General features: G+C 35.1%; 1 protein-coding gene and 1 pseudogene across 1 annotated transcript; both read right to left on the reverse strand.

Moving 5' to 3' along the window:
* Positions 1-8,828: 8,828 nt before the first annotated feature.
* On the reverse strand, positions 8,829-10,014 carry LOC116253026 (uncharacterized). Its single transcript, XM_031627736.2, has one exon. The coding sequence runs from the start codon at positions 9,829-9,831 to the stop codon at positions 9,097-9,099; it is 735 nt and encodes a 244-aa protein (XP_031483596.1). The 5' UTR covers positions 9,832-10,014; the 3' UTR covers positions 8,829-9,096.
* Positions 10,015-12,589: 2,575 nt separating this feature from the next.
* On the reverse strand, positions 12,590-12,728 carry LOC116253771 (U6 spliceosomal RNA; annotated as a pseudogene).
* Positions 12,729-27,647: the final 14,919 nt, after the last annotated feature.

Genomic DNA, 27,647 nt, shown 5'->3' on the forward strand with positions numbered 1-27,647 from the left:
AAAAAGTCGGATTCGGATTGAAATCGGATAATGAAATAAAAAGTCGGATTCGGATTGAAATCGGATAATGAAATAAAAAGTCAGATTCGGATTGAAATCGGATAGTGAAATAAAAAATCGGATTCGGATTGAAATCGGATATTGAAATAAAAAGTCGGATTCGGATTTTAATCGGATTTTGGATTTTAAAGTCGGATTCGGATTCGGAACCAGATTTTGATTTAAAAGTCGGATTCGGATCGGATTCGGATATGGTTTTAAAAATCGGATTCGGATATTTTTAAGATTTTATTTTATCCGAATTCGAATCCGAATTCGAATCCGAAAATATGTATATCCGAAAAGTCGGATATGATAAAGAGTATATCCGATCCGAATCCGATCCGTTGACATCCCTACTTGCATCCTCAAGCATTAACTTGACCTGTTTAGTTAGAAAATTATTATATTTTAATAGCATATATTTTTGAATTATATGTTTTAAAAAGGCCATTCTGTTGTTTAAAAGGTGTTATGCAATTCCGTTTAGCATTTGATTATCATATTTAGAAATAACATTCATCCTAGAACGAAGACATCGTGTTGTTGGAGCTTGTGTTTTTTTTTTAAATAAAATGTTTTGTTTGAGGGGCACGACCAAAGAATTTTTTTTTTTTTTCTTAGGAGCCACCATATTTAAAATCTTTATATGCATCGAACTATAATTTTTAAAACTTTTTGTAGCGGCTAAATTATGATTTTGAAAATTACGACCACTAATTTAAAAAAAAAACGAAAGAGCGGCTCTTACCTTGTTCTTTTTAGTAAATGACCTCATAGATTGTCATAACTAAATTGCTCAATAAAGATGCCTTCACTCGAAGGAAAGGCATTGGAGTGACTCGGTGGAAAATTGGCGAAGTCCTTTAACCAAAGTCTGTTGCTTATAAGTGAATGCGAATGGATTTCGCTTCACATAGCTGGTCAAGAAAATGACCTGAGGTAGGGATGGATTGGATATACCTTTAATGATATCTTTTTTTTCCGATGCTAACATATTTACATTCGAATTTGGAGTCGAATACTAATAAAAAAAAGTCATATTGAATCCGAATCTGAAATCCGATTTTACAAATCAAATCCGATCAGAATCTATTTTTTATATTCACATCTGAATCTGGATCCAGATTTTGCCAATTTTCAAAACGTAGTAGCATTTATCTCAATCCGATTCAAATCTGCATTTTCTAGTGTAATATTTATGTATATCTGAATCCAAATCCAATCAAATGCCATTTATTAAACCGATCTGATTTCTTAATAAGATATTAATTTTTTTTCTATATCTGATTCTTTCGGATTGGTATGGTCAAATATCTGATTCAAATCGAATATATTGACATCCCTACCTATAGATCCCTACGAGGGATTTGAACGAGATTAGGGCTGCCGGCCTAAGTGGTGATTGCCGGCGTCGTCAAAATTGGTAGGAGTCGGCACACTTACGTCGTTTAACCCCATCTTCTTCAAGTTGCAACGCTAACCACTTGAGGTCTGAGTTGGGGTTTACCTGTGCATTGCAAAGTCAGATGAAATTGCTTGCGTTTAGCAAGATTTCCAGAAAATGTGAAAGTTCAAAAACAGCCATGAGTCGTCTATTACAACTTGATCGACTTCTACTTCCTCTTCGTTTCGTATAAGCGGGAGGTCAACAGCCCAGCGCACCAAAACCCCACCTTCCCAATCAGTTCCACTTGCCTCCGAGACCCCAAGCTGCGTTTGAGTACTCTATGTGGGTGGCAGCTTCCTTTAGCTTCACAGAGCGCTCCTACCTTTTTGTGGCTTAGGAGAATAGCACTTATGAGAATCAAAGTTGGAATGTGTCATCTACATGACCCCCATCTCGACTATTTCCCCCCACTACCAATCAAAAGTCTTCTGCATGTTTTGCTACTAGTTCTATCTTACCTTCTCTTTGCCCATTTTTTTTTCTTGTTCTCGCAATCATTTGGAGCCACAGATAGATTGTCTGCCATCAACATTCTTCCTTACAAGACTGCATATCACACTAGGTGTTGCAAGAGACATCCAATGCCTTTACAATGAGGCAAATCCTCCAAGATTTCATCAAGATTGTGAAGCTGATAATATATCGTTGGATCTAAAGTTTGTTGCAGAGTTGCCGATTTAGGTGACTAGGAGGTGTATTTCATCCGAGCACCCAAGAAAAGAGTCAAGCCCCACCCAACCCCTTGTTCCCATAAGGTACAGGACCTACATTGGTGTTTTGCAGTGCTGCCTTCGTCGTGCTTCAACTTAAACATCATAGTTGATAATTTGGACTCTCAAGGCGACTTCCTATTCCTGAAATAGCGGGTAGTGAACCAGATTGTATGGCTACTGTAGTCAGAGATACTCATGTAGGAAAGGTCTACAAGATTTTTGTTTTCTTTTTAAATATGTTACATATTCATACTTTGTACTTGTTTGTTTGTGTTTTATACATTCTATACATTGTAATCTTGTAACCAAGCCACCCCCAGCCAGGCCCCCTCCCCCACTTTCTTGCTTTTAAGAGGGTTACTTTCATTAGCGTAGCCAAAAAACTTTGGTGGGGGTATTTATTCAATACCTTTAATTTCTTTGGGACATTTATATGTACAATACAACAATCAAATATATGAAAACATTAACATATATATTAAACTAATTTTGTGAGGTCGGTGTGGGCAACTGCCCACACCAACTACCATGTCACTGGTTACCTTGATCCTGAGTACTTCTTTACTAGTAAATTGAGAGACAAAAGTGATATATACAGCCTTGGAGTTGCGTTTCTTGAAGTATTTTCATGCATGCATCCCATTGTAATTGCTTCTAAATAGGACAAAAAAAAGTGTTGGTTTTAATTGACATCACATAGCATGTAGGGACTTGGATGTGAAGGTTAGTTACTCTGAGAGGACTTGAGGCTGAAGCTCAAGTCTCTATTGTGGTGGGAAAATTAGCAGCGACATCTCGGATCACACCCCTTTAACAATAACGTCATGCAACGAATTTCACATGGGTTTTAATAAAATGTTGAAGAGATAAAACATATCCAAATAAATTGCTCTCTTTAAAGGGTCTATTGTCTGTATAAATGTGTAAATTGCTCTACTTTGTGTGTTGTAGAGCATCTTTAGAGGAAATTGTGCCTTATGTTTGTATAGATTTGAGTGATGATGCTCCATAACTTCCTTTTATAAGATTTGCTTTGTATACTTTGCCTATATGTCCATGACATTGTTAATTTGTGTTTCTGCAGAATCTTTGCTTCTATTATTCATATTTTCCTGGTTGCCCTCCCCAAATGATGGTGTTGTTTCCTAGCAGCTCAAGTTATATAATACTTATTAATTATGCTCATAATCTTCTGGTTGCACAAATTTCGTAATCTACATTCAATTTGCCTTTTGTTTATCATTCTTTTGTTTATTAATGCTTTGTTAGGTCATAAAGATAAATGTATAAGCAATGCTATTTTTGTAGACAATGCAATATAGGTAAACATCTATAGCCAAACTTGTTGTAATGCTTATACTCTTATTCAAGCAGTGTGATTCTCTTGCCCTCACCCGAAAGAAAAATGCATGCGCATACTTTAACATAACGAAGTGCAAGTATCAATAAATTAATTAAAAAAAAAAACTTTAACGGAAAACAAGCATTAAAATCACAATTAAACATTTCTAACTATCCAATGGTTAACAAACTCAAGATGCATGTACATATGATATATCTAAAAGTAAAAGTCCAAAAGTAAAGAGCCCAATGCTCTAAAAATCAAAATGAGTCGATAACTATTCCTAAACTTAAACCTAATAAGCTTCAACATTTCATTTGTACTGTGCAGTGGGTTGACCTAATAGTTGGGGGTGGAGTTGAGCCAACTCAACTGAGTCAACAAGTTGACTTGGTGAGTTTTAAAACAAGGTGTGCAACTTATTCTCAGCATCAAGACATTTTGCGGACTACCTTTCTAAGTTGGACTGTCTCGCATGGATTGAAGCTCAAGTAATTTGCCGTTTTCCAAAGATAAACTTCCTTTCTTTGTGTAGGTCATTAACTTGGGGGTTTGATGGTACATATATCTGACACAGAGGCTTGCATTTGGTTTTTTTATGACTTGTTTTCATCTGGCATTTGGGTAAGCCTGGCATTGGGCCGGCCCCGCCCGATAACGAGTTGGGTGCAGGCCGACTCGACATCCAAAAATCAGGCCCAGGCCTGGCCCGACATAGAAAACCTTAGCCTGAGCGTGGTTGGGGCCCGATTAAATTTAAAAGTATTTTTAATAAAAAATAATATATAAATATAATTAATTATAATAAAATATGATATATATATATATATATAAACTTTGAAAATAAATTATCGAGCCCGAATCGGGTCCACCCAGGCCGGCCTGATAACGAGTCCGGCTGGCCCGGGTCCCTTTTTCCTAGGCCCAGTGCCCAGCCTTATATATGGGCATGTAAAAATGTGCAACAAGGGCGAACCTTTTAGCAGAAGATCTGCACCTTAAACGATATTGTAAACATAGTTGGGTGTAGTAGAATCGCTTCATTTTCGAGTAGATGATCGAAGCAGGTTGTTTGTTATGTCATGATAGTGAAACAGCTTAATCACTTGGTGGCACATGGCACAACTTATCACATGCCATCAGGTGATTGAGCGAACGTGGTTATATGCGCCATACTAGTGCACAAATTTTTGTGTGTCAGTATGGTTAATGACTAAAATACCCTTAATTCACATTGGAAAAAAACTTTTTGTAAAGACAAAAATAAAATGAAAAAAAAGTAAAAAACACTATAGAAGGCATTTCTTCTTAACAAATTACCAAAATATCCTTCCTTCATTTTACTACCCATGCCACACAACTTTCTCTCATGATTGAGTCCTTTGCAATGTATGTGCCCCTGTACACTATTATAACATGTCTAAGGTCAATGGTGGCCTTCCATGTGCAAAGAAATTGGCTCTACATTTATGTGACCTCTATGTCTATCTCTGTGTTTTCGTGTCTCAACAATCCATATAGATACTAAGAGATAATGTTTCTACATTGATGAATATTTCTACAACAAAAGTCTCATAGAAATCTTTTAGCACTCCTGTATGTGTTCATGAACGATCTCATATTCCATCGCCTTCAGTGGCCGCCCTGTTGCGATTGGCTAAAGAATGAATTAGTCACTTTGACAGAGATGTTACGTTTTCTTTTCAATAACATTCTAGCATGAGCTTCAACAACATCATTAAAGCAAAGGCTGTTGTGACCCTAAAGGGTGGAGCCACATGGTGAGTTGCTCACACCAGTTTCTTAAAAAAAAATTTATTTTTAAATAATATCTTTAAACATTTGTATATATATATATATGTATATATATAAGTGCCCCACCAAATATGAGTATTTTTAAATGAGTGCCTCTCCAGCGAGCTTCTAGACTTCTTCTCTGCACCTTTCGTTGTGTGTCAAGAGAGTCTTAGCTGAAGAACAAGTGAGACACTTCATTTGAAAAAGGCAGTGATGTTATGGTTACTATGTTCCGTTAGGCAGGAGATCCGCCGAATTTTCATTTGTGCAGAGATCGGGTCGGGTCTGCACGAGCCGGTCTTAGACCCGACTCGGGCATTAGATAGCCCTACATCGAATTCTTCAGCCCCCTTCGGGCTTTAATTGTTGGGTGATCTTGTTCCCCTGGGGCTTGACTAATCTGGACCAGACCCGTTGGACCTTCTTTTTGGATCCAACTTGACCCGGTTACCCTTAGGATATGTACAAAGCCTCAATTGGCAACTCAAATATTTTAGTATTCTAGTTTAACAAGATAACTATCGGAAACCTGTCTTCATTGGCAAGAAATGCTAGCACCGATGTCACGTTTGAAACGGCTGCCTGAAATTCAATCATTCAATCAAATTCTGTAGGGGTTGAAAAATCAGGAGTCAAGTTGTTTTGGGACATAAAATTCAAAATTGTACATCAGACTTTGACAATTTCTCTCAAATTAACCGGCTACAAAGATTCTTTCTCTCTCTTGATCTATATATATATATATATATATATATATATATATATATATATATATATATATATATATATATATATATATATATATATACACTAAAAGTGACTTCAAGCTTTAGGTGACATCACGGGATATCAAACCAGAATCATCCATGGTTCTGATTTTTTCCTCCATTTCTAAAGGAGGGGGGTCGCCGCCATGGAGAGGAGGGGTGAAGAATCTCCCCTTTCCCCTGCTGCATGGCAGTACAAGGAAAGGGGAATTCCTCTCCGAATCAAACGGCTGATGGGAAGGGGAGGAGGAACCCATCCCGTCCCCCAACCCGGCGGTGGTGCACATGCAGATAGCGTTCCTCCTCAGCTTAGCCATGCTAGGTGCAAATGTGCGCCTTACAGGCAACCATAACTGGAACAGAGTCAAGGTAGGGTCTACATTGGTCTTAGCTTCACCTTAATTTTTTTTTAAATTACATATAAATTAAAAAAATCATTTATTTTATATAAAATTTTTGAAAAATAATATTTTGACTGTAGTTAAAATTTAAAAACTTTATTTTGGTCTTAAGAAATTTTTTTAACTCCGCTGCTAGAAGCAACAAAAAAAAAAAGAATGACAATGCCGTTCAATCAAAATGATGGACAACCTTAATGTCCATAGATATATAAAAGTTGTAGACTCTAGATTATTTTTCTTCCTTTTTTTACTTCGTACGCTAAAAGCTGTCAAAAAATGCATTCTATGATTAAAAGTGATGGTCAAACAACTGTTTACAGTTTTTAACAATAAAACAATCATATGGCCATAATAGTAGCGGCTGATTTAATGTTTTTACACACATATATATATATTAAAAAAGAAATTGCTGGATTAGGATGCAAGAAATCTGGAGCTTGCCCTGACTTATGTTAGGTTTCTTGAAAAGAAAGATTTAAAAAAAAAAAAAAGTGGAAGGTTCGATGGAGATCTCATGTCCTGCGTACCGTGGGTTGCTTGGGCAACAAGAAAAAGAGGAACCGCTTGTCCAAATTGGGGTGAGGAGATGATAACTCACGGGCAGAGGAGGGCCCCTTGAAAGTTCCTGAAGAGATGATGGCATGATGTTCCCTTAAAATATATTATTTTGTAAACTGACCTCATATTTCCTAAAACAGCGCACATAAGTGGTTCGGTCCGTTCGGTCAAGATGTCACAACAAAACAAAATTAAAAGAAAAAGGACGCTCTTTGATAAAAGAAAGCCAGTACCACCCTTATCTCTTTCTATCTATAGCCCTTTTTAAATAAAAATTATAAGAATGAGACTCTTTTTCCTTTTAGTCTCAAAGGGTGTGGCACAACTGGGCTGGGCCTGCAGCGCATATAAAAAGGTTGATGGGCTGGTTCCGATGGTCACACTCTCTTGAGCTATATTGGTCCCCAAGCAAGTGTTGAATCCTAGTGGGCTTCATAAACTCCCAACTTACAGTTAATATATATATATATATATATATATATATATATATATATATATATATATATATATGCTTTTTCCTTTTTAACAAAAAGAAAAAGAAATGCCAATGTATTGAAACCGTTTGATTTCTCATCCCAATCAGATCTGTTTAATGCAATCCAGCAGGAAAAAAGAGGATCTAAATCCTAGTGAGACTTGGACTCCTTAAGATCCAAAGTTGAGCCTAAAAGCTTGGGGGCGGGCTCATTACATGTAAAACGCAGGCTTATCCATTGGATCTGGATTTTATTTTTAAAAGATCCAATATCAAGCTCGAGTCGAAATTCCAATCCAACTGCGTCAGATCTAAAAAAAACGGTGAGTCCGTACAGTCGAAACCGTTTTATAGTCAGTCGTAGCGGCCCCGGCAATTCGGCAGCCACACGTTGTAAAACGAGCATAAGAAATGTCGTCTCATACTCGCAGATCTTGTTACTGGAGATTTCTTTTGGCACGAGGGCTTCTTATTACTGATTTTGAAATCATATTTTTCTTAGGAGAATGTATATTTAACCTAAAATGCCTAAACACTAAAAAGTCTACCAAATACTAAACTTTTTAAAATCAAATTATTGCTAAAATAACAAGATCAGGATCATTGAAATGCCCTTGCACCATAGGGTGAGCAGTTAACAGCCATGCGAAAAGTCTAGTTGCTGTCAACACATGATTCATTATTTAAGGGGTAGTTTGGCAATCATAACAGTTTGTAACTCTTTCATTTGTTCTGAATTTGATTTCAAACTCATCTTGGCGTCATTAGTTTCGGGTGAGCAAGGGGTATTAATCACACCGCCCGAAAAAGGCCCGAAGGCCCCCCCATTCCCCCTGCCTCCGGGGTCCTGAGCTGCGTCGGTGTCAGCGATAGCAACGGTGCACCCTTCAGCTTAGATGCCGCGTCCTACCGCTTTAAGACACATGAACATAACGCCCACGGGAATCGAACTAGAGACCTGTCTTAGTACAAGCTCCTAACTCAACCAGCTACGCTATGCCCCTTGATTTCAAACTCATCTTCGCGTCATTAGTTATAGTGTAAGAATTAAACTCTTTTGGAGTATTTCTTAGAAAAACTGATGAAATTTGAAGTATCATAGATTTAAGGAGTGAAGTGCAGCTTGTCTGATTCAGTCATCGATGGTCGGTTTGACTCTTATCAGCTTCATTTGCATAAATGCTACTCTGGTTATAAAACTTTAGGGGTTCCCTAATTTTTTTTGTCTTCAATCATGAACCCGACATGTAGTTTGTGAAAAACAGTTTCAAGAATGGAAAAGCTCATAAACAATGTACTTCCTGTTTGTTTGATGCAAATATATACAGTTTATTTCATTCAACGATCGGTTTACAATCGTCCAAGAACAAACCAAAATTACTCTACAAGAGGAAAGAATTCAGAGAGAGAAAAAAAGGGGAGAAAAAGAAGAGCGAAAGGGATGAACATCGAAGCATCAAGAAGAACTCGATTTGTTAGTCCATCACTTCAAATCCGCCATTTCTGAATTGCGCGATCCTCCACCAACCGGCAACCACCACTCTTTCTTGGGGCTCATGAAACCTGATATCTCCTCCCTCTCTTCTTCCTGACGCGTCTCACCGTCTTTGCTTTGCTACCAGCGACGTCCAATTCCCTGAAGACGGCTCCGAGGTACCACCAGAAAACGGTGAAAAGCACCGCAAGGGTCTTCCCGGAGATTATCAAACACAAGAGCAGCAACACCACCAAAGTCAGAGGCTCGCTATTCGCCACATTTAGCCCGTAGCAAGCGCAAGCTATGATCCTCTTCCGATCCAACAACGATCCGTTCTCTGATCTCGCTTTCTCCTCGCTCCCTCCCTTCTTCTGTTGAGAAGGAAGCGAGGAGACGGAAGAGTGAGGCGGAGGAGAAGCGATCGCCAACTTGGCGGGAGGCTTGGGAGTCACGGCGCCGGCGGAAGGCTTATGGTTCTGTTGGCGACGGCAGTGTTTGGGATCCAATTGCTTTTCTTGTGGCTTGCTCTGCTTGATTATGACAGGCACCCAGCCGATGGAGTTGGAGTAGGCGAACCGGACGGTGACGTCGTCGGCCGGAGGGTCGCCAAGCTGAGCCATGATCTTCTGCCGGCGGGCCTGGAGCTCCTCCGAGAGAACGGCGAAGCGGTCGAGGCCTCTGGCGGAGAAGGGGTTGCGGTCCTTCTTTCTCTTCATTGGCAGCTTCTCTTTGGGGGGCGAGGGACAGGTGCCGCTTGCTAGTACCTCTTCCTCGTCCCCGTCCACAGCAGAGACTCTCACGCAGGAGAACATGGAGAACAGAACACAGAGAGCGAGGGAGGAAGGAAGGAAGATGAGTCGAAGAAGAAATGGGGGGAGAGGAAGAAATTTTATTGGCCTTCAAAACCTTCTCTTCTTTGACGCGTTCGCCATGGAATGGATGAAGGAGGAGTCAGCCTCTCTCTCTCTCTCTCTCTCTCTCGTGGTAGCTTCTTCAACCGCGGATCTTGGTATTGAAATAAACGTTTTACTTGAATGAATTTAAACCCCGTCTCCATTTTTTAATTTATTCGCAAGTTACCCATGAATTGGAGCATTATTTCTGATCAGTGAACCTATTTTTTTATATTTGCACTTTGAAGATCAGATTCCTTTTTTTGTTACTTTAACCGCATTTTTGTCATAACACTCAAGTCGCCTTTTCTTGTATAGAGCGATGACGTTGAATTCATATTCTGAAAATGGCAGAAAAGGACATGCATTTATTACTTTTGACTCAATTAACTTCTTTTTGTTATGTTATTTGAAGCTTTTAAAATTGCTATATTTTGCCATGTTGAAATATCTAATAGGAAGAGATTTGACATTCAATTTGTTTCAATGATTTAGGTGAATGAAACTAAAAATACGATTAAGTTTGTTTAAAAATGCAAAACAGTTTAAAATTTAAAAATTTCACGAGGTCAAATGAAGCCAAAATATATTTTGTGAAATTGTTAAAAAGGTCAAATAAAAAAATTGTGTAAGTTATTACATGAAAAACCTTTAATTTATTTTTTTAAATTAAGGTTGTGCCATGGCCCTTGCCAGACCCCCTTGCCTTTGTCCTTGCGACGACGACACTTGTTCATGAAGACTTGGATCGCCTTAGCGGTTTATCTGAACTCACAACATGTTTGCAAAATTGGAGTCTTTTACGTGTTTGCTTTCATACAAGGGAAGAGACAATGAAATTATTAGTGTATTTTTATAATTTTACTATCACTCTTTCAGATTTAATTGTTGATTTTATTGTTTGTATCTTAGTTTTTTCGTAGAAAATATAATTTTTAAAATGTCTGTCTAATTAGCGAATTATTGTGGTTCTGGTTTAGAGATTTTTTTCAAAAACTGAATGACAACTGTACGCATTTAAGGCATGGCATAAACTTTAGGGCATGCTGGGCAGACAGCAAGAAAGGTTTGTTGCCTGTTTAAAATTTCCCCAAAATTTTGAGTTTTTTCACCTTTAGCCAAAAAAAAAAAAGAGGTTCAGTTCATTGTGAAAACTTCTCACCTTATCGTGTTTGAAACATGTAGACAGAATGTCTGTGACATCTTGCCCAAGGTGCCCTTTTATAGTTGCAGCTTACGCGCACTTAAAAATTTGACCACGAATATTTAAAAACATAAAATTAACTCTTTCTCACATAGCCCTAATGGTTTTTCCCCCAGAATGAGAAATTTAAAATAAATAGAAATTCATTTTCCCTCAAATTAGAGACAAGTTATCAAGCTGAAACTTATCCCTTCCTTGGCCTTTTTACTAAAATCTAGTATCTAGCTGAAACTTGCCTTAGATAACTATTCCTTGCAATCAACCTTACCTTAAGTTGGTGGCATCTTTTTTTTTTATGGTAGGTGCCAAAACCGAATCAGTAAAAACAAGAAGAAAATGAAAAGAATGTCAGACAATCAGGATGATCAAATAATTTTTTTTCCTTCCAAAAATATAAAAATTAGAGAAGGAAGGCAAAATTTCATTGGTGCATGAACGCAAGAGCCCGAAGGTGAGCATGCTTTCATGAAAACCACAAAAGTGAGCCATGTATTTGTAAATTATTATTATTATTTAATACATGAAGTGGCGGAGGCTAAGACCATTTAACCGGCGAATTAAACATGCTTTGAGGAGGGGTCATGGAAGCATCACTTATTTGGGAAGCCTTCCCTTTTCATGTGCCGGGGAGTTCGTGCAATATCAAAGTATCTGTATCATGTTTCTACACATTAGAATATATATATATATATATATATATATATATATATATATAGAAAGAGAGAGAATAAAAAAGGAAAAGAGAAAAGTTGGTAAAAACCAGACCACTTGAATAAAAAACAAAAAAGCACATCTATTGAAATTAATTATTAATATATTTTTAAAATATCTAATATTTATAAGTGATTTGATCAGAAATATATATATTAAGTTAGTTGTTTTTTTACTTAAAACAATATATATATATATATATATATATATATATATATATATATATTTATTGTTGTATGCTGGATGGATAAATTTAAAGATCATAGCTGAAAAGAGTATACATCCTCGCTTAATCTAACATAAATTGTTGCTATATAACATAAACTCTGGCTAACGGTCAAGTCAAACTCATTCAAGTCACAGAAAAGATGTCAGAGTGGGGCCGAGTCAATGTGCATTCGTTGAAAAGTTAAAGGTTGAGCCGCACATGCTCTTGTGGTTAAAGCGGCGAATTAAGAAAACTAACCAACGTGGCATTGACCGAGAGGTCCCTATGACACCAGGCTTCCCATCGCGTTCATCAAACTCGGTATTAGTTTCTTAAGCTAATTGGGTTCCCAAACAAACAACTAGCTGGGGCCGCAAAATTTGAACCCAGAGAGGCATGACTTGACTCGGTTCAGGCTCAGCTATCTCCAACAGGTTCAATACCACTAACGAGTCAATCTGCTCGGCTTGAATATGTGTGTATTGGATGTAGGAATGTCAATGGTTTAGATTCGAGTGCCTTTATCGAGTTTGACTTGATTAGCGTTACAAATGAACACAAAAGTAGGCTTTTCAAATGTACGTGTCATTCTTGTGCAGCGCCATGCTAATCTTATCAAATGTCATTCATGTGCATGGAAGGTGTTAATCTTCTCTGTATCGTTCCAATATTATCGGATGTCTTTGATAAGTTTTTCTTGATAATTAAATCGTCATGTGCCTTTATATGTCATTTCATCATGTGGTTCCTCAAGATCATAATGGTGCACGTTAGTACTTTACATTTCCTTGTGTTCCTAAAGTACCTATACTCATGTTGTGAAAACAATAGTTAAAGGCCACATTGTTTACTTAGAGTGACATGATTTATTAAAAAAAAAAAGTTTTAGATTATGCTCGTTGCACAGGGAACATGAACCCTGAAGTCTTAAATATTCACATTTCTACTAGAAAATTATGATCTAAAAGCCCGTGCTATGCTAGAAGATGACAAAAAAATATACATATAAATCATATATACGCCTGTGTGAGCAATTGGTAGATCTCTTACCACTACCTACAGGTCAGCCACAAAAAACCAGACCCCTTAATAAAAAGGAAACACGTATTAAGTTAATCATTTTTTAATTTAATAATGTTTTTATAAGAGTAAGAAAAATCTCTTATAAAATACATAATTTTGATGTGAAAAAATTAATATTTTTCACAAAAACACCTTTTTTATGTCATATTTTACAGTTTTTATTAAATTGGTCTTTCTAAACACATTAAAATCTTCATGCTATTTTTAATTTATTTTTTTAAGAAAATTTAAGGGTTCTGGTCTTTGTCCTTATGGTAAAAACTTCACACCTAAGTCGGCAATAAAAACCAGACAATTTGATTTTTATGTTTAAAGTGTATTTTTTTTTTGCAATCTAACGTAATTGATATGATCTTAAGAATGGGTTGATGCAAAACATATACTAAATTGATCATTTCTTAGCTAGACTTTAATGGTGTTTTTATAATAAGAAAAAATGAACAACCTCCATGACATGATAATAAAAAAAAATCAACATTTTTCATTAAAACAACTTGAATAAGGCATGTTTTATACCAAAATAGTCTTTATAAATATATTTATATTATATGTTTTTGAACAAAAAATCAATGGGCCTGGTTTTTATCCCTTACTTTAAGTGTCTGGCTTTTACAATATATATAAGGGAACCGTATGAGTGCTCAAATTTAATGTTTTTTCTATCTCAGTCTGAATTGTCCGCTGATTTGAACCGTTCGACAAGTGAACTTTTAGCTTTCCTTTTATACATTTTAAGAATTTTCGATTTTAATGATTTTAATACATTTTTCTTTTTATTCAATTTAAAAAAAAGAAAATTGACCTATTGGGTTTCTCCTTTTCTTCCCGAGTCTTTCCCACGTATGCACTATCAAACCTGAAAAGATTAAGTAGCAATATACATGAACAGATACCGATTTATAGGAAGTGAAACAGAAGCAGGGATGCGAGTATTAAAAACGCATGAAGCAGGCATTCTAGATTTGTTTGCAAAATTAATTGCTAAAAAGAGGAATTACACAAGTCGAAATAGAAGATGCAAAACGAAAGCAACTAAATAATAACAAAAAAAAACGATTAAAATGATAATTATCTCCGCAATTCAGTGGCGGAGACACATGTGGGTTGGTGTTGACCAACCGAAGCAATCAAGAAGAGGAAGGAGCTCGGCTGGTCACTGGATCTTTTTTTTGAAGCCCTAGTCATCACAGATCACTAAACATGTCACTTGGCCCTCCTCTCTTGAATAGGAAAGATACAGTGTGCTCCTCATCACTAATAATGAAGCCACAACCTAGAACAACCCTGTAAATGATGACCAAAATAGATCCAGTGACCATCTGTCCCCAAACAACAAAGTCTAAACCTACTTGTTGGTTTGCAGGAAAATTTTAAACACAAGTGGCTTTGGTTGGAATCCCACTTGAAAGTGCTTTGAAGTAGATGATTAAGTGTGGGCAAATTACATAGCTGTAAGTCATACATGATTGTTTATATAACTATATTTGTAAGTCTTTTTTTTTTTTGTTACAATGTGTGATTATGGATGTTATTGCAGAAATATCCATCTAAGCGAAAAATCAAAAAAGCTAAACAATAGAAATATTATGAAGATCTGGCTGACATATATGGAGATTCGAGTGCCATAGCAAGAATAAGCATACAACATCTAGCTTGTTTGATAATGGTGCTGATGAACAAGTATGCACTGACTCTCAGCCATGGGTGTTTACTGAAAGTAGCTAATCGTTCACATAGATGTCAAATGGTGAAAGTCCCAACCATCACCAACTCGATCCCTTTCAAATGAGAAAAAATGAAAAAAAAAAAACCTTGATGAAGATGTTCACATGATGTTAAATATCATGTTAGATAATGTCAAGGGCCTGTTTGAAGGCGGTTCTAGAACTAGTCAGTTTAATGATTGTGCATCCATACTTCGTGAGATGTGTGAAGTAGATAAGATAGATGACCGATTGCTAGAATTTGCATATGATGTGTTGGCTGACAAGAAATGACCAGTTGTCTTCCTCAACCTTGATCCTCAAGCAAGAGTTTCTTAGTTGCTTCGTAAAATTAGAACACTTTAGGTATTTCTCTACTTTAGTTGCTTACAACATCATATGCTAATGCTTGCGCATTATATGTTGATCCATTACTGTGCATAGAATCCTACTCTAGTTGTATGCTAATCTTTGCTTTTCCTTGTTTTGTATGTTAATCCTTGCTTTACTGCATGTTGACTATTGCTTACGAATATTATTCTACTTTAGTTGCTTTATTGTCTTTTATGCTTATGATTAACCTTTATATGCAGTCTTGCGTTCATGGCATCCGAAGAGTAAATTGAGGAAATGTGGGCTGAACTCATCCCATTAATAACATACTTGATCATTAGGTTTTTAATTAAGAAACAAAAACTAATTGTTCACACATACAGAAATGCTGGTTCTATTTTCTCCATAACTTGGTAAAGGGTCATCCTAGGAATTGCTTGAATTTACTACAAATGGATCAAAACAGATATGTGAAATTATGTGACACACTAAGATGTGAGAATCTATTGCAAGATGCTTGTGACATTTCATGACATTAAAGTTGAGGAATAAGTAGCATATTTCTCTTAACAATTAGCGAGTGCAATCATGCATGTCAAAATACATTTGAACATTCTGGACAAACGATAAGTAAGTATTTCAATCTTATTTTGATTGGTACATTTGATGGCTAAACAATGACATCCCAAGTAAAATCCACCATGACAAGCATTTTGATCCATTTGTTAAGGTAATTCACGCCAATGCTATCGTCTATAATTTCACCTTCACTCATATTCTATATGCATCTAATTATAGTATGTGAACAACAGACTGCGTAGGAGCTATTGATAGCACTCATGTACCTATGTGGGTGCCATCGACACTTCAAGGAAGGTACCACAATAGAAAATAAGTACTATCACATTTCATGGTCGTAGTGGTGTTTGAAATAGGATTCTACTATATGTTAGCGTGATGGGAAGGGAGTGCATCTGATTCAAGAGTATTATACAATGCACTTAATCATGAAACTAGCTCTTTTATTATACCACAAGGTAAGGCAATGATACGATGGAGTGTTATCGCTTTATGAAATGTAACTATGAGTCATTATGTGATTTAGGTAAATATTATCTTACTGATGGAAGTTATCCAAACATATGTGGTCTCTTGACACCGTATTGAGGTTCTCGTTATCATATGTTTGAATATAATACACCTGCAACATGGCTAGTCAGTACAACAAAGGAATTATATAATCATTCATATTCTCAACTCCGAATAACAACGGAACGAGTATTTGACATGTTGAAAAGAAGGTTTCTTATACTGAAATCACAAGTATCATATTCACTTTTTAGACATGTGATAATTGTGTTGGCTATTTCTATAAGAATTTATTGACAATGATGCAACTTCGTATGAAACAAGTAATAATGCAACATTTGTGAATAAATTTGAAGTCTCAACACAAACTTCTCAACTGGGAAGCAACAATTCATTGTGCTCAACTATAATTGCACAAATGTTTTCAGACTTTTAAATTAGTAAGTTAGTGTTTCATATCTACATAAGTATATTTGGTTGACCACATACTAACTTTGGTTTACATTGTTTTTCAATTACAGGGAATCGAGGATGAAACCCCACAAGTGTTATCTTGTATTTGAAGGTAGGAAACAACGTGTATTCGATAGCGCCATCAGCCATTAGTCTATCGGTACAAGGGTGTAGTTTTTAGGTCATTTACCAATATAAAACAGCAAAGTTGCATCTATATAAATACTTAAAAAAGGGATTGACATGGTGTCAAATTGTGTTCATCTTCTTCTTATTTGTTTTTGTATGTTGGTTCTTTGTGTGACAAACTCTGGATCGTTCATTTTTGCTTTGTGACAGATGTATTTCTTTTTTGCTCTATGACAGATGTATGTTAGCATACTTTTATATGGTGGTCAGAACTTTTATTAGAATGTTGAAGAAGAACTATCTCTGAGCGATATTTTGGTTGTGCAAATTGACTATTAATTTGTTCTAAGATATGATATGATTGTACTTTTTGACTACTAAACTGTTTTAAGGCATGATGTGGCTGTGGTTTTTGACTATTAAATTGTTCTAAGACATGATGTTGTTGTGCTTTTCGACTATTATATTATTTGATCTAATGTTTTAAGTAGGTATATGTTTTACAACGACATTTGTTTATAATTAGTTGGTACTTTAGTTCCACGCATAAACAAACATGGAACTAAAAGTACCTAGACTATAGTTCCATCCCATCAAACAACAAGGGATATATGGAATGTGGAACAAAAATTCCACATTCCAAGAACCTGGCACTAAATACTACACTTTTTACTCGGATATATAGTTCTATCAATTCAAACGGGCCTTGAAGTGTATCGTTCAAAACAAACAATGACATTTTCACTTTGAGAAAGAAAAAGATCACTATATATATATATATATATATATATATATATATATATATATATATATATATATATTAAAAAGATATTTCAGAATCACAAGAAAATGAATCCAACAGAATAACCACATGCAGGCACTTTAAGGAATGTGGGGTATATGGGGAACTATAGTTCCATCCCATCAAACAACATCTGGCATATGGAATGGGGAACAAAAATTCCACATTCCAAGAACCTGACACTAAATACCCAGCACTTTCTACCCAGATATATAGTTCTATCAATTCAAATGGGCCCTGAAGTGCATCGTTCAAAACAAACAATGACACTGTTCATTCTGAGAAAGAAAAAGGATCACTAGTAAGAAAGGCTAAGCTGTCTAAATGGAATATATATATATATATATATATATATAGTTAAGTGAAAAAGGATCTTCCAAATAGCAAGAAAATGATTCCGACAGAATAACCACATGCAAGCACTTTAAGATAAAATCTGATACACGGAAAAGCTTACCAACTAGAGAAGTAGAGCATATGCTTAAACCATGATAACCTAAACATAAAAGCATTAGTTTGCTTAGACAATTATCTCCCATATGAAGTAAATGCTTAAGGGGGGCGAACTATGGTTCCAAACTATTAACAAGGATAGAAATATAAATTTTTAAATTTTTATATAAGACTAAATAAATTATTTTGCATGACCCCTCTTGGCTCCGCCCCTGATGTAGTCATTGTAGGGGCGGAGCAATCGCCCACGAACTAAAATTGTGGAATTGATGAATTAAAACCACCATGACATCTATCATCAAGGGAGATGAAAAAACTTTTAAAACTGTTGAATCTTAATTCCACCAATTACCGTAAAATCACAATTCTAGAATTTTGATTTAAGAATAAGCCTATAAATTTTGGAATCAAAATTTTTTATTTGATAAAGCAATTCCAATGTCATTAAAAATGACAGTTTTAACTATAAATTCTACAATTCCAGCCCCATCAAGCACACTTTATACTTAAATACTGCTAATCAAGTGAATTGAGGACTATTCCTCTATTCCATTTATGTACTTTGTTCGAGTAAGTATGATGCAGGAAGTGACCCTACGGTGACATACATATAGAAATATGGAATTATAGTTATTCAAATTCTCAAGAATTTTATAAGCTCATGCACTCGTGTATTGAATGCAATCACCTGTGGCTCCATCATGCAACCACTTAATTATACTCCAACATGAATGCTTCCACAAGCCCACATATAGAAATTAGTTGACAAAGCTTTCATTTCAAATTTATTCACTTGCAATTCAACTTCATTCACCTTGTACGTGTTCCAACTGAAAAGCACATTGACATTATTTTAGCCAATTTATTTCTATTATTTAAATTACAAGTTAGTAAAATAAATTTATGTAACTCAACAGTTAATCCTGCCCTTTCACTAACCAATACTTTAAGAAAAATATTTCATTCATTTTGTTGAAGGAAAAATGAAATGAATAACTTTGAAACTATTTTGAACAACTTAATAAAGAAAAGCAGTGAATCTGTTATCGATGGTAAAATGATACTTATTTGGCAAACAAATCAAATAGTCATCTAGGCTAATGTGAATTGAGAGCAATTGACTAAAATATTTTTTATTTTACTTTAACAGCTAAAAATCAATTTAAATTCATTAAGTTATAACTGGTTGAGTATTCCATGTTCAACAAATCTGACGTCAATAAACAGGAGCATTTATTATCACCAGCAATCAAGACTGGCCAAAGCCTAGCTCGCTGAACTGGCTGCTGGGCAGCTTTAATTTAGAATCTATATATATATAAAGTTGGTAAAAACCATACCACTTGGGTAAGAGACAAAAACCAGACCTACTGAAACTAATTGTTATTATTTTTCAAATATAACCTTACTAAGCGAGTTTTTTTATTTAAATAATGTTTTTTAATAGTGAAAAAGTGAATGGCTTTTATTACATCAAAATTTTGGCAGTATAAAGACAAACTTTTTTACAAAACTAACTTGAATGAAAGCATGATTTAGCGTTTATAAATATATTAGAAGGTTCACATTTTGTTTAAAATACCTTTCAACATAAATTTTTTTTCTAACACAAAATTTTGTTTCAGGAAACATGGCCTCTTCTAGTCAAACCCACATTGTCCAAATAGACCCAGACCTAGGCTTACCTATTTCCTCCCCGGACTCCAATCTTACATTCTTAACCTTGCCTGGCATGACTCTTCACCAAAAAGACCATATTTTAGTAGATAATCTCTGACATAATAGAAAAAACCCAACCTTCTCTAAAGTCCTCAGTATCATGGCAACCTACCTTAGCATCAAGAATGCAGTCCATTGAATACTATCCTTATACATTTTTACCTGTCAAAATCCAGATTTACAATCAAATTTACTAAATATTTTACTGTGTTGTATACTGTTGAATAGTTCAGTTTTATCAGGTATATCATAAGAGTCGTCTATAGTATTATCATTAAGTCACCTATAGTCTATGACCATTCTGGATTTTCCACGGACTTGTTCACTATGTTTATTGACAATAAAGACATGACTTCTATGAGGGCTTATGCTTCTCCTTATGACTCCTAGTTTCAATAACTCATTTATAAGTGTCTTAAAATCTTTGATATTTTCGTTTGTGGCGTTTATCTTTTTGTTGTAAATAGTAAATTCTCGGTCTTTTATCTGGAGTATGCATTCTATTTTATTACGATCACAATGTTTTGTAGGTATTTCTCCTATGATTTCATCATTTTCTAATATTTTGAGTAAATCATCTATTTCTGTACAGCTTGTTTCTAATTTATCATAGATTTTTTATATATTTATAAGGTTATAATCGGGGTCTATTTCTAATTCTTCTAGGTCATCTTTTTCTTCTGAGTAAGTTAGATCTACTTTTTCTTTGCAGGCTCTTGGAATTTTACATTTACAACCTTTATTTTTATATGATTTCCATTCTGGTACCCAAGGAACTTGGTTGTTAAGAAAGGAAAGGTCTGTTCTAGTTATGACACATCCAGCCATATTTTCTAGAAATAAATTTAATCCTATAATGCATTTTATACTATCATGTAATTGCATATGTCTAATGAATGTCTTAGGCCCTGGTTGGTAGGCAGTATGTTCCTCTTCAGAGATTCTAAAAGTTATTTTATATTTGCATATCTCTTCATCATATTTATGTAAGGATCCGTCCATTTGTTCTGCCCAAAGTTGTAAGGCAGAGTCTAAGCTTCTATGATACTCTGGTGGGACTAATGCCTTGTCTAACACTGAAACACTACACCCGGTGTCTATTAAGGCATCTATTTCTAATTTTCATTTTTCTATTTTGAATATAGCCAGGATCTACTATATAAGCACCACCCCGGCGTCTGTACTCATCATCCTCTCACCCATCCACCACCAAGTACTTGCTTCTAAGTGCTTGAGTCCATCTCCCTTCCTCACTCCCCTTCCTTTTCTTCTTCTCCACTCCTCTGCCTCCCATGCTATTGTAAAAGTGAACAGCGTAAGAGTATTAAATATTAGGCTGTAGGGTCATGAACAAAACATGTTATAGCAGGTTCTTCCTTATAAATCAAACAGAAAAGGGAGTCGGATTTAAGCACAAAAGTGCCGGTTCACTTTTACAACAGCATGAGAGGCAGAGGAGTGGAGAAGAAGAAAAGGAAGGGGAGTGATGAAGGGAGGTAGACTCAAGCACTTAGAAGCAAGTACTCAGTGGTGGATGGGTGAGAGGATGATGAGTACAGACGCCGAAGTTGTGCTTATATAAGCACCGGACTTCAAAACAAATTACAAATTGGAAAAGAAATAGGATTCCTTCCCGAACAAGCTAAACACTAGCAAACAAAAGCAGTTACAATCGAAGGAACTCGAAAGTGGACAGCTGTCATGTGCTGGATGACGTGGCAGCCGATCGTGTCCAAAAAACCAAAAAGTGCTATAGTACACTACAGTGTCCATCGCAGTGCTACAGTGATTGCTACAGTAACTGCCTTTACTTTTTTCTCAATGAGAAGCCGCGTGTCTTGCTACTTTTACTTTTTTGACGCGTGTGAGATTCCTTCTTCTTTATTTTCTTTGTCCTCATGCAATGTTGCTTTATATTACATAAAGAAAGTTGGCAAGTACAACAATCTTCTAGAGGCTCCTCGAGATGACTTGCCTCAGGATGTGACCCAGTGCTTATCCTGTGGGGTGCGTCACATGGTAAATTTTTATTCTAAAAATTTACAAACATAAAACCCATATTTATCCTAGAGGTTTTTTTTTCAGGGTAGATTTTGAAGCGATAATCTACAACGCAAATCCTGTTTTTAACTTGGGGGATTTTCCCAAAGAGAAATTCATTATGTTTCTTCTCAAACGGATGATGCTTAAGTTTTACATGGAAAGCACTATACCCATGGGAAGTTTAACCATAACTTGCAAGGGCCAAGTTTTATAGATCTTGACAAACGTTAGGTTGTAGGGTTAGGGACTCAGCAGCTTCGTCCCTACTTCTTTCAGTTGTTTTCTATTTCTTCTATAATCTCTTTTTCGTATTGTTCATTATTATCCCATCCTTCTTCATCACCAACATTCCACTCATCTTCACTGTTGTCTCTGTGAATGACTGCTCCAACATTTTGATCATCACATGTCCATTCTACAGGATTACTGTCGCGGATTTGGCAGAAATTTACAGAGGCCTGGGTTTATCTGTAGATACTTTGGAAAGGAATATAAAATTTCTCAGTAAGCCAACTATCTGCTAGGAAGATTTGTGTATTTCTATCTTCAGCTACCATACAAGTAGTTCTTATCCACCGGGCATGTTGGTCTACAGCAATTGTATAAGCTCTCCAACACTTCAGTTATGAATATACATCTTCTTTAATTAAAAGAGTTCTAAAAGTTTCTTTAGAATTCAGGTTTGTAGGGGAAATAGTGAAGTGTATATATTGATTGTGATCTCCTATTTTGCTTCACAAAGATATTCATACGAAGGAGGAATAGATTCAATGTCTAAGTTAACGTAGCCATAAGACTTTATATCTTCAAGTTTGAACATCCTTCTTAACGTATATGCCATTCGCCAATGAAAATGAAGATGTTTTACCTGCTCTTCTTTACTAACCAAGATTCTTTTTAAAAATCATTGTTCCAGAAGAGTTTTGGGGGAAAGTTTTATTCCCTCGATCTCTTGGTCTTGCCACTTTCTAAGGTTAAGGGTGGTTTGTATAATTAAAAATCATTGTTCACATTCACAGAAAGAATTTTCTTCATGGTGGTTGTGTCTGTGTTTCAGCAGGGGAATTCCAAACCAGGCTTTCTCTTTTTTGAATTTCACGCCATTGTCCTTAATATATTATGCATGTTAACTTGTTCTTTTCTTTTTGCATTCATCACCAAATGATAGATCTGTTCCTTGACTAATGGAATATTTGGGGGAACTGCCTCCCTTTTTTCTCCTAATTTTCTGATTTCTTCTTCAACATGTTCCCTGAGGATTCTGTCTTCTGATTCTAGAGCCCGTATTTGTTCATTTAACTCTTATTTTTTCTTTTTTTTTTCGCCAACTTATTTCTGCTTGAGCTGCTTTTAGGCTTCTTCCTAGGGTAAGATAAGCATCCAAGCTTTGAGGTCGGAGGGGTATATGATCCGTGGAGAGTTCTGGTAGAGTTTTGGACTGAAATTGTCTGTTCTTTAAGTTTAGATGGCTGACTAATAAAGAAATGATTTTTTGGGTATGAGAGATTTCTTTTGTTTTGCTAGAGGTTGTCTAGAAGAACAAGATATTCTAGATCAAGGATGATGCTTGGAGAGGTTCGAAAGACCAAATTTGAATGAGGTGGGAAGATTGGTATTCATAGGTCTGGGTCAAAGGGCAACTGGTTTGTAGAGGTCATCTTATCCTGCAATAAGAAAAATATCAAGTGAAACAATGCATTCTATCTTGTCTACCATGAGTAATATGTATGTGCAGATACCTTAAATGATGTTACATAAAATCGAGAGAAGAATGAGATGAAGATGCTCGAACTCTTACTTGTTTCATGGCCGCAGCTGACTGCTGCATACTTAAAACAATGTCTAAAAGATTATCACTAACTTTCCTTATTTCGGTGGAGAAAGCAGGGACAAGGTCATGTAATTTTACTCTGGATTGGTCAAGATAACTTATAATTTTATTGAGTCTTCTTATCTCTGATTCATAAACATCAATGTCTCTATTCATCTTTTAAAAGTCTACTTAGCATGTCGGCTAGACGATTGTTTTCTCCTTTTATGTGTTCAAATGTCACTTTATAATTTTGGTTTATAAGGGTGTTTTTAAAGGATATCCATCTTTTCTGGCTTATTCTTTTAGAATTTTTATTTTCATAGAATTTTACAATCGCATCACAATCGGTCCTAACTATTATTTCTTTTTTATTTAGCAAAAATAAGCAAAAACTATTGAGCTCATATACTACTGCAAGAATTTCCCAATCTATACTATTAGAGAGTCTCTTTTCCTTGTATTAGCCGTTGCTATATCTGCAAACGACTTCTGTCGCTTTGGAAGCATACTTGTTGGGTTTTCTTTTTAACACTTCTCCCCACACGTTAATATATCCATCAGTTTTAATTATTAAGAACTCTGAGTCTAGGGGTAGATACATTTCTGGTAAGTGTTTTATTGCTTCCTTAACTTTTTCTATTTGTTTCATATCTTCTATATTAAAGGTCTTAACCCCAGTTTGGCCGAGTTTACTATATAATGGGCCAACCATCTTCCTTAGGTCTTTAATAAATGGTCTAGCATAGTTTACTAATCCTAAAAACCGTTGAAGGCTTTTAATGTCATATATCTCAAATTCTGAAGCTTTTGTTGCTATATGTGGTTGTAGCTTGACTTTCCCTTCACCAATTTCTACACCTAAATATTCTATGTGTTTTTTGAAAAACTGTGCCTTTTTGCTACTAATTATAATTCTATTTCGTAAAAATTCTCCTAATACTATCTTTAAGTGGCCTATATGTTCTGGTTGAGTTTTACTATGAATGAGGATGTCATTTATATAAATACAAACAAATCCTCTATATTGGCTAAATATCATATCCATTTTTCGTTGGAATATAGCAGGAGCATTTTTTAAACCAAAAGATATGACTAACCATTCAAATCTTCCTAAATGACAAGTAAATGCAGTCCATTGAATACTATCCTTACGCATTTTTATCAGCCAAAATCTAGATTTTTAGTCAAATTTACAAAATATTTTACTGTGTTGTATACTATTGATTAATTTAGTTTTATCAGGTATATCATAAGAGTCGTCTATAGTGTTATCATTAAGTCGTCTATAGTCTATGACCATTCTGGATTTTTCATGGACTTGTTCACTATGCTTATTGACAATAAAGGCAGGACTTCTATGAGAGCTTATGCTTCTCCTTTTGACTCCTAGTTTCAACAACTCATTTATATGTGTCTCAAAATCTTAGATATTTTCGTTTGTGGCGTTTATCTTTTTGTTAGAGATAGTAAATCCTGGGTCTTTTATATGGAGTATGCATTCTATTTTATTACGATCCCAATGTTTCGTAGGTATTTCTCCTATGATTTCATCATTTTCTAATATTCTGAGTAAATCATTTATTTTTGTACAGCCTGTTTCTAATTTATTATAGATTTTTTGTATATTTATAAGGTTATAATTAGGGTATATTTCTAATTCTTCTAGGTCATCTTCTTCTTCTGAGTAAGTTAGATCTACTTTTTCTTTGCAGGCTCTTGGAATTTTACATTTACATCCTTTATTTTCATATGATTTCCATTCTGGTACCCAATGAACTTGGTTGTTAAGAAAAGAAAGGTCTGTTCCAGTTATGACACATCCAGCCATATTTTCTAGAATGAAATTTAATCCTATAATACATTTTGTACTATCATGTAATTGCATATGTCTAATGAATGTCTTAGGCCCTGGTTGGTAGGCAGTATGTTCCTCTTCAGAGATTCTAAAAGCTATTTTATATTTGCGTATCTCTTCATCATATTTATGTAAGGATCCATCCATTTGTTCTCCCCAAAGTTGTAAGGCAGGGTCTAAGCTTCTATGATACTTTGGTGGGACTAATGCCTTGTCTAACACCAAAACACTACATTCGGTGTCTATTATGGCATCTATTTCTAATTTCTATTTTTCTATTTTGAATATACAAGGAATTCTGATAGTTGTTCTTCTTTGTTCCTTATGGTCTATCTTCATATTGGGAAAGGTTATGGTAGTTAGTGTCCTTTCACCTTTTTCTTAAAATTATGCTTTTACCTTTGTTGTTGGTATTCGGTATCTCGTAATTCATTGGATCAAGTCTAACTATCTTGTCTTCTAAGGATCCTATCTTTAGTTCAGCTGCAGCTAAAGTTCTTTCTATATCATCTATTTTATTTTCTACTATAAGGATTCTTTTTTCTATAGTATCGTCTTCTCGTCCTACCATTTTTTTCTAGAATAAATTAATTGATACGGTCTTTCTTCCAAACAGAATTACATGATTCGGTCATACAAATCTTGCATTGGAATCTAAGTTCTATACTAGGATACCCATTACAGAAGATGCATGAGTGGTCACTACTTCCTGATCTATGCTTCCATTCATGTTCATGTTTATATTCTATTTTTGCTAAAGTTCTCGAAATATAATCCATGTTTAGCGTTATATTATTTGCTTAATTTCATTTTTTAATTTTATGATTTCAATATAGTTTTGATTAGGATTTTGAGGGTATTTTAAGGTTTGTTATTGTAAGACTTCAATATTATCTTTATATTCCTGGAGGCTTCCAATTTTGCTTATGATGGTGGCTAATTGGTCTTTCAAGTATCTTTGGTTTTCTAATATTTCTTTAAGAATATTTTTTCTAAGTTTATCAAATATGGGTTGCCAAACGGTCTAATTCTTTATATTGTAGGATTCTAGGTTTTGTGTTAAAGAAATGTGTAGATCGGTTATACCATTTAGTTGTTGAGACATGGAACTAGTGTCTTCATTATGAAGTAAATGTTTTCCACTTTGGAAATAACAAGTATGACTGAATTGATTGTTTTTTATAGTGCTCTTAGTTTTTTGGTATAATTCTAAGTTTAGATATTCTAGTCGATTCATATGATAGCGTAATGGTACGCCAAACTTTCAAGGTTCATACCATTCATTGTATAAATACTCTTCATGGTCTGAGTAGTCTGAGTAACTATCGTCTAATTGATAATGTGCATAATATTCTAACATACGCCATTGTTCCCCTATCTTATTACTAAACACTAATCGTTTTAATTTTTTATAAATTTCTTAACAATTATAAATTTTTTGAGATATTTTATAACTTTGCATCTAGCTATTTTTTTTACCTGTTTATCATAAATTTTTTTGTTTGTTTGAATTATCATATTATATCTGTAAGTAGGGTCTTATGTTTTGGGTATATCACAGGATTTAGATATCCTAGTCTATGCATATAATAATATGAAAGGGAATTCAGTAAACTAATTAAACTACAAAGAGAATAAAGTAATCTAATAAAACTTCTACAAATTTTGGCTAGTATAAGAGTATTAAATATTTTTGGATTTTTAAACAAACGCAATTTTCTGAAATCAAAGGGTACGGTTTTTCGAAATTAGAAGGTTCTTGAGTCTACTAGGTACTCATCTCTTTTTATACCGCAGTCCTATGTATCATTCATACAACTTCAGATTCTGTTTACGAGTCTTTTGTTTTAGGTTGGAAAAATTCCTTTCACTTGAACAAGTTTCTATGAACAGATAACACATCTATTATAAAAAAGAACAAACTAGAACATGGTAAACTTATGGTATGATTCCTCCGATTTTGAAAACTTTTTAGATTCTTCTTTCATAGAACACCATGTGTGACACCATGTCATCCCATTCAGACCTCACCGTTCGTGTACTTTTTTCCCCTAAACGTCCTCCTTGCCTCAACGGGTACTCCTTTCCCACAATAGCCTATTGGTCTTAGAGGATTTACATAGTGGCTCATCCAGAG

Source organism: Nymphaea colorata, chromosome 4 (assembly GCF_008831285.2).
Source record: "Nymphaea colorata isolate Beijing-Zhang1983 chromosome 4, ASM883128v2, whole genome shotgun sequence".
NCBI classification, from domain to species: Eukaryota; Viridiplantae; Streptophyta; class Magnoliopsida; order Nymphaeales; family Nymphaeaceae; genus Nymphaea; species Nymphaea colorata.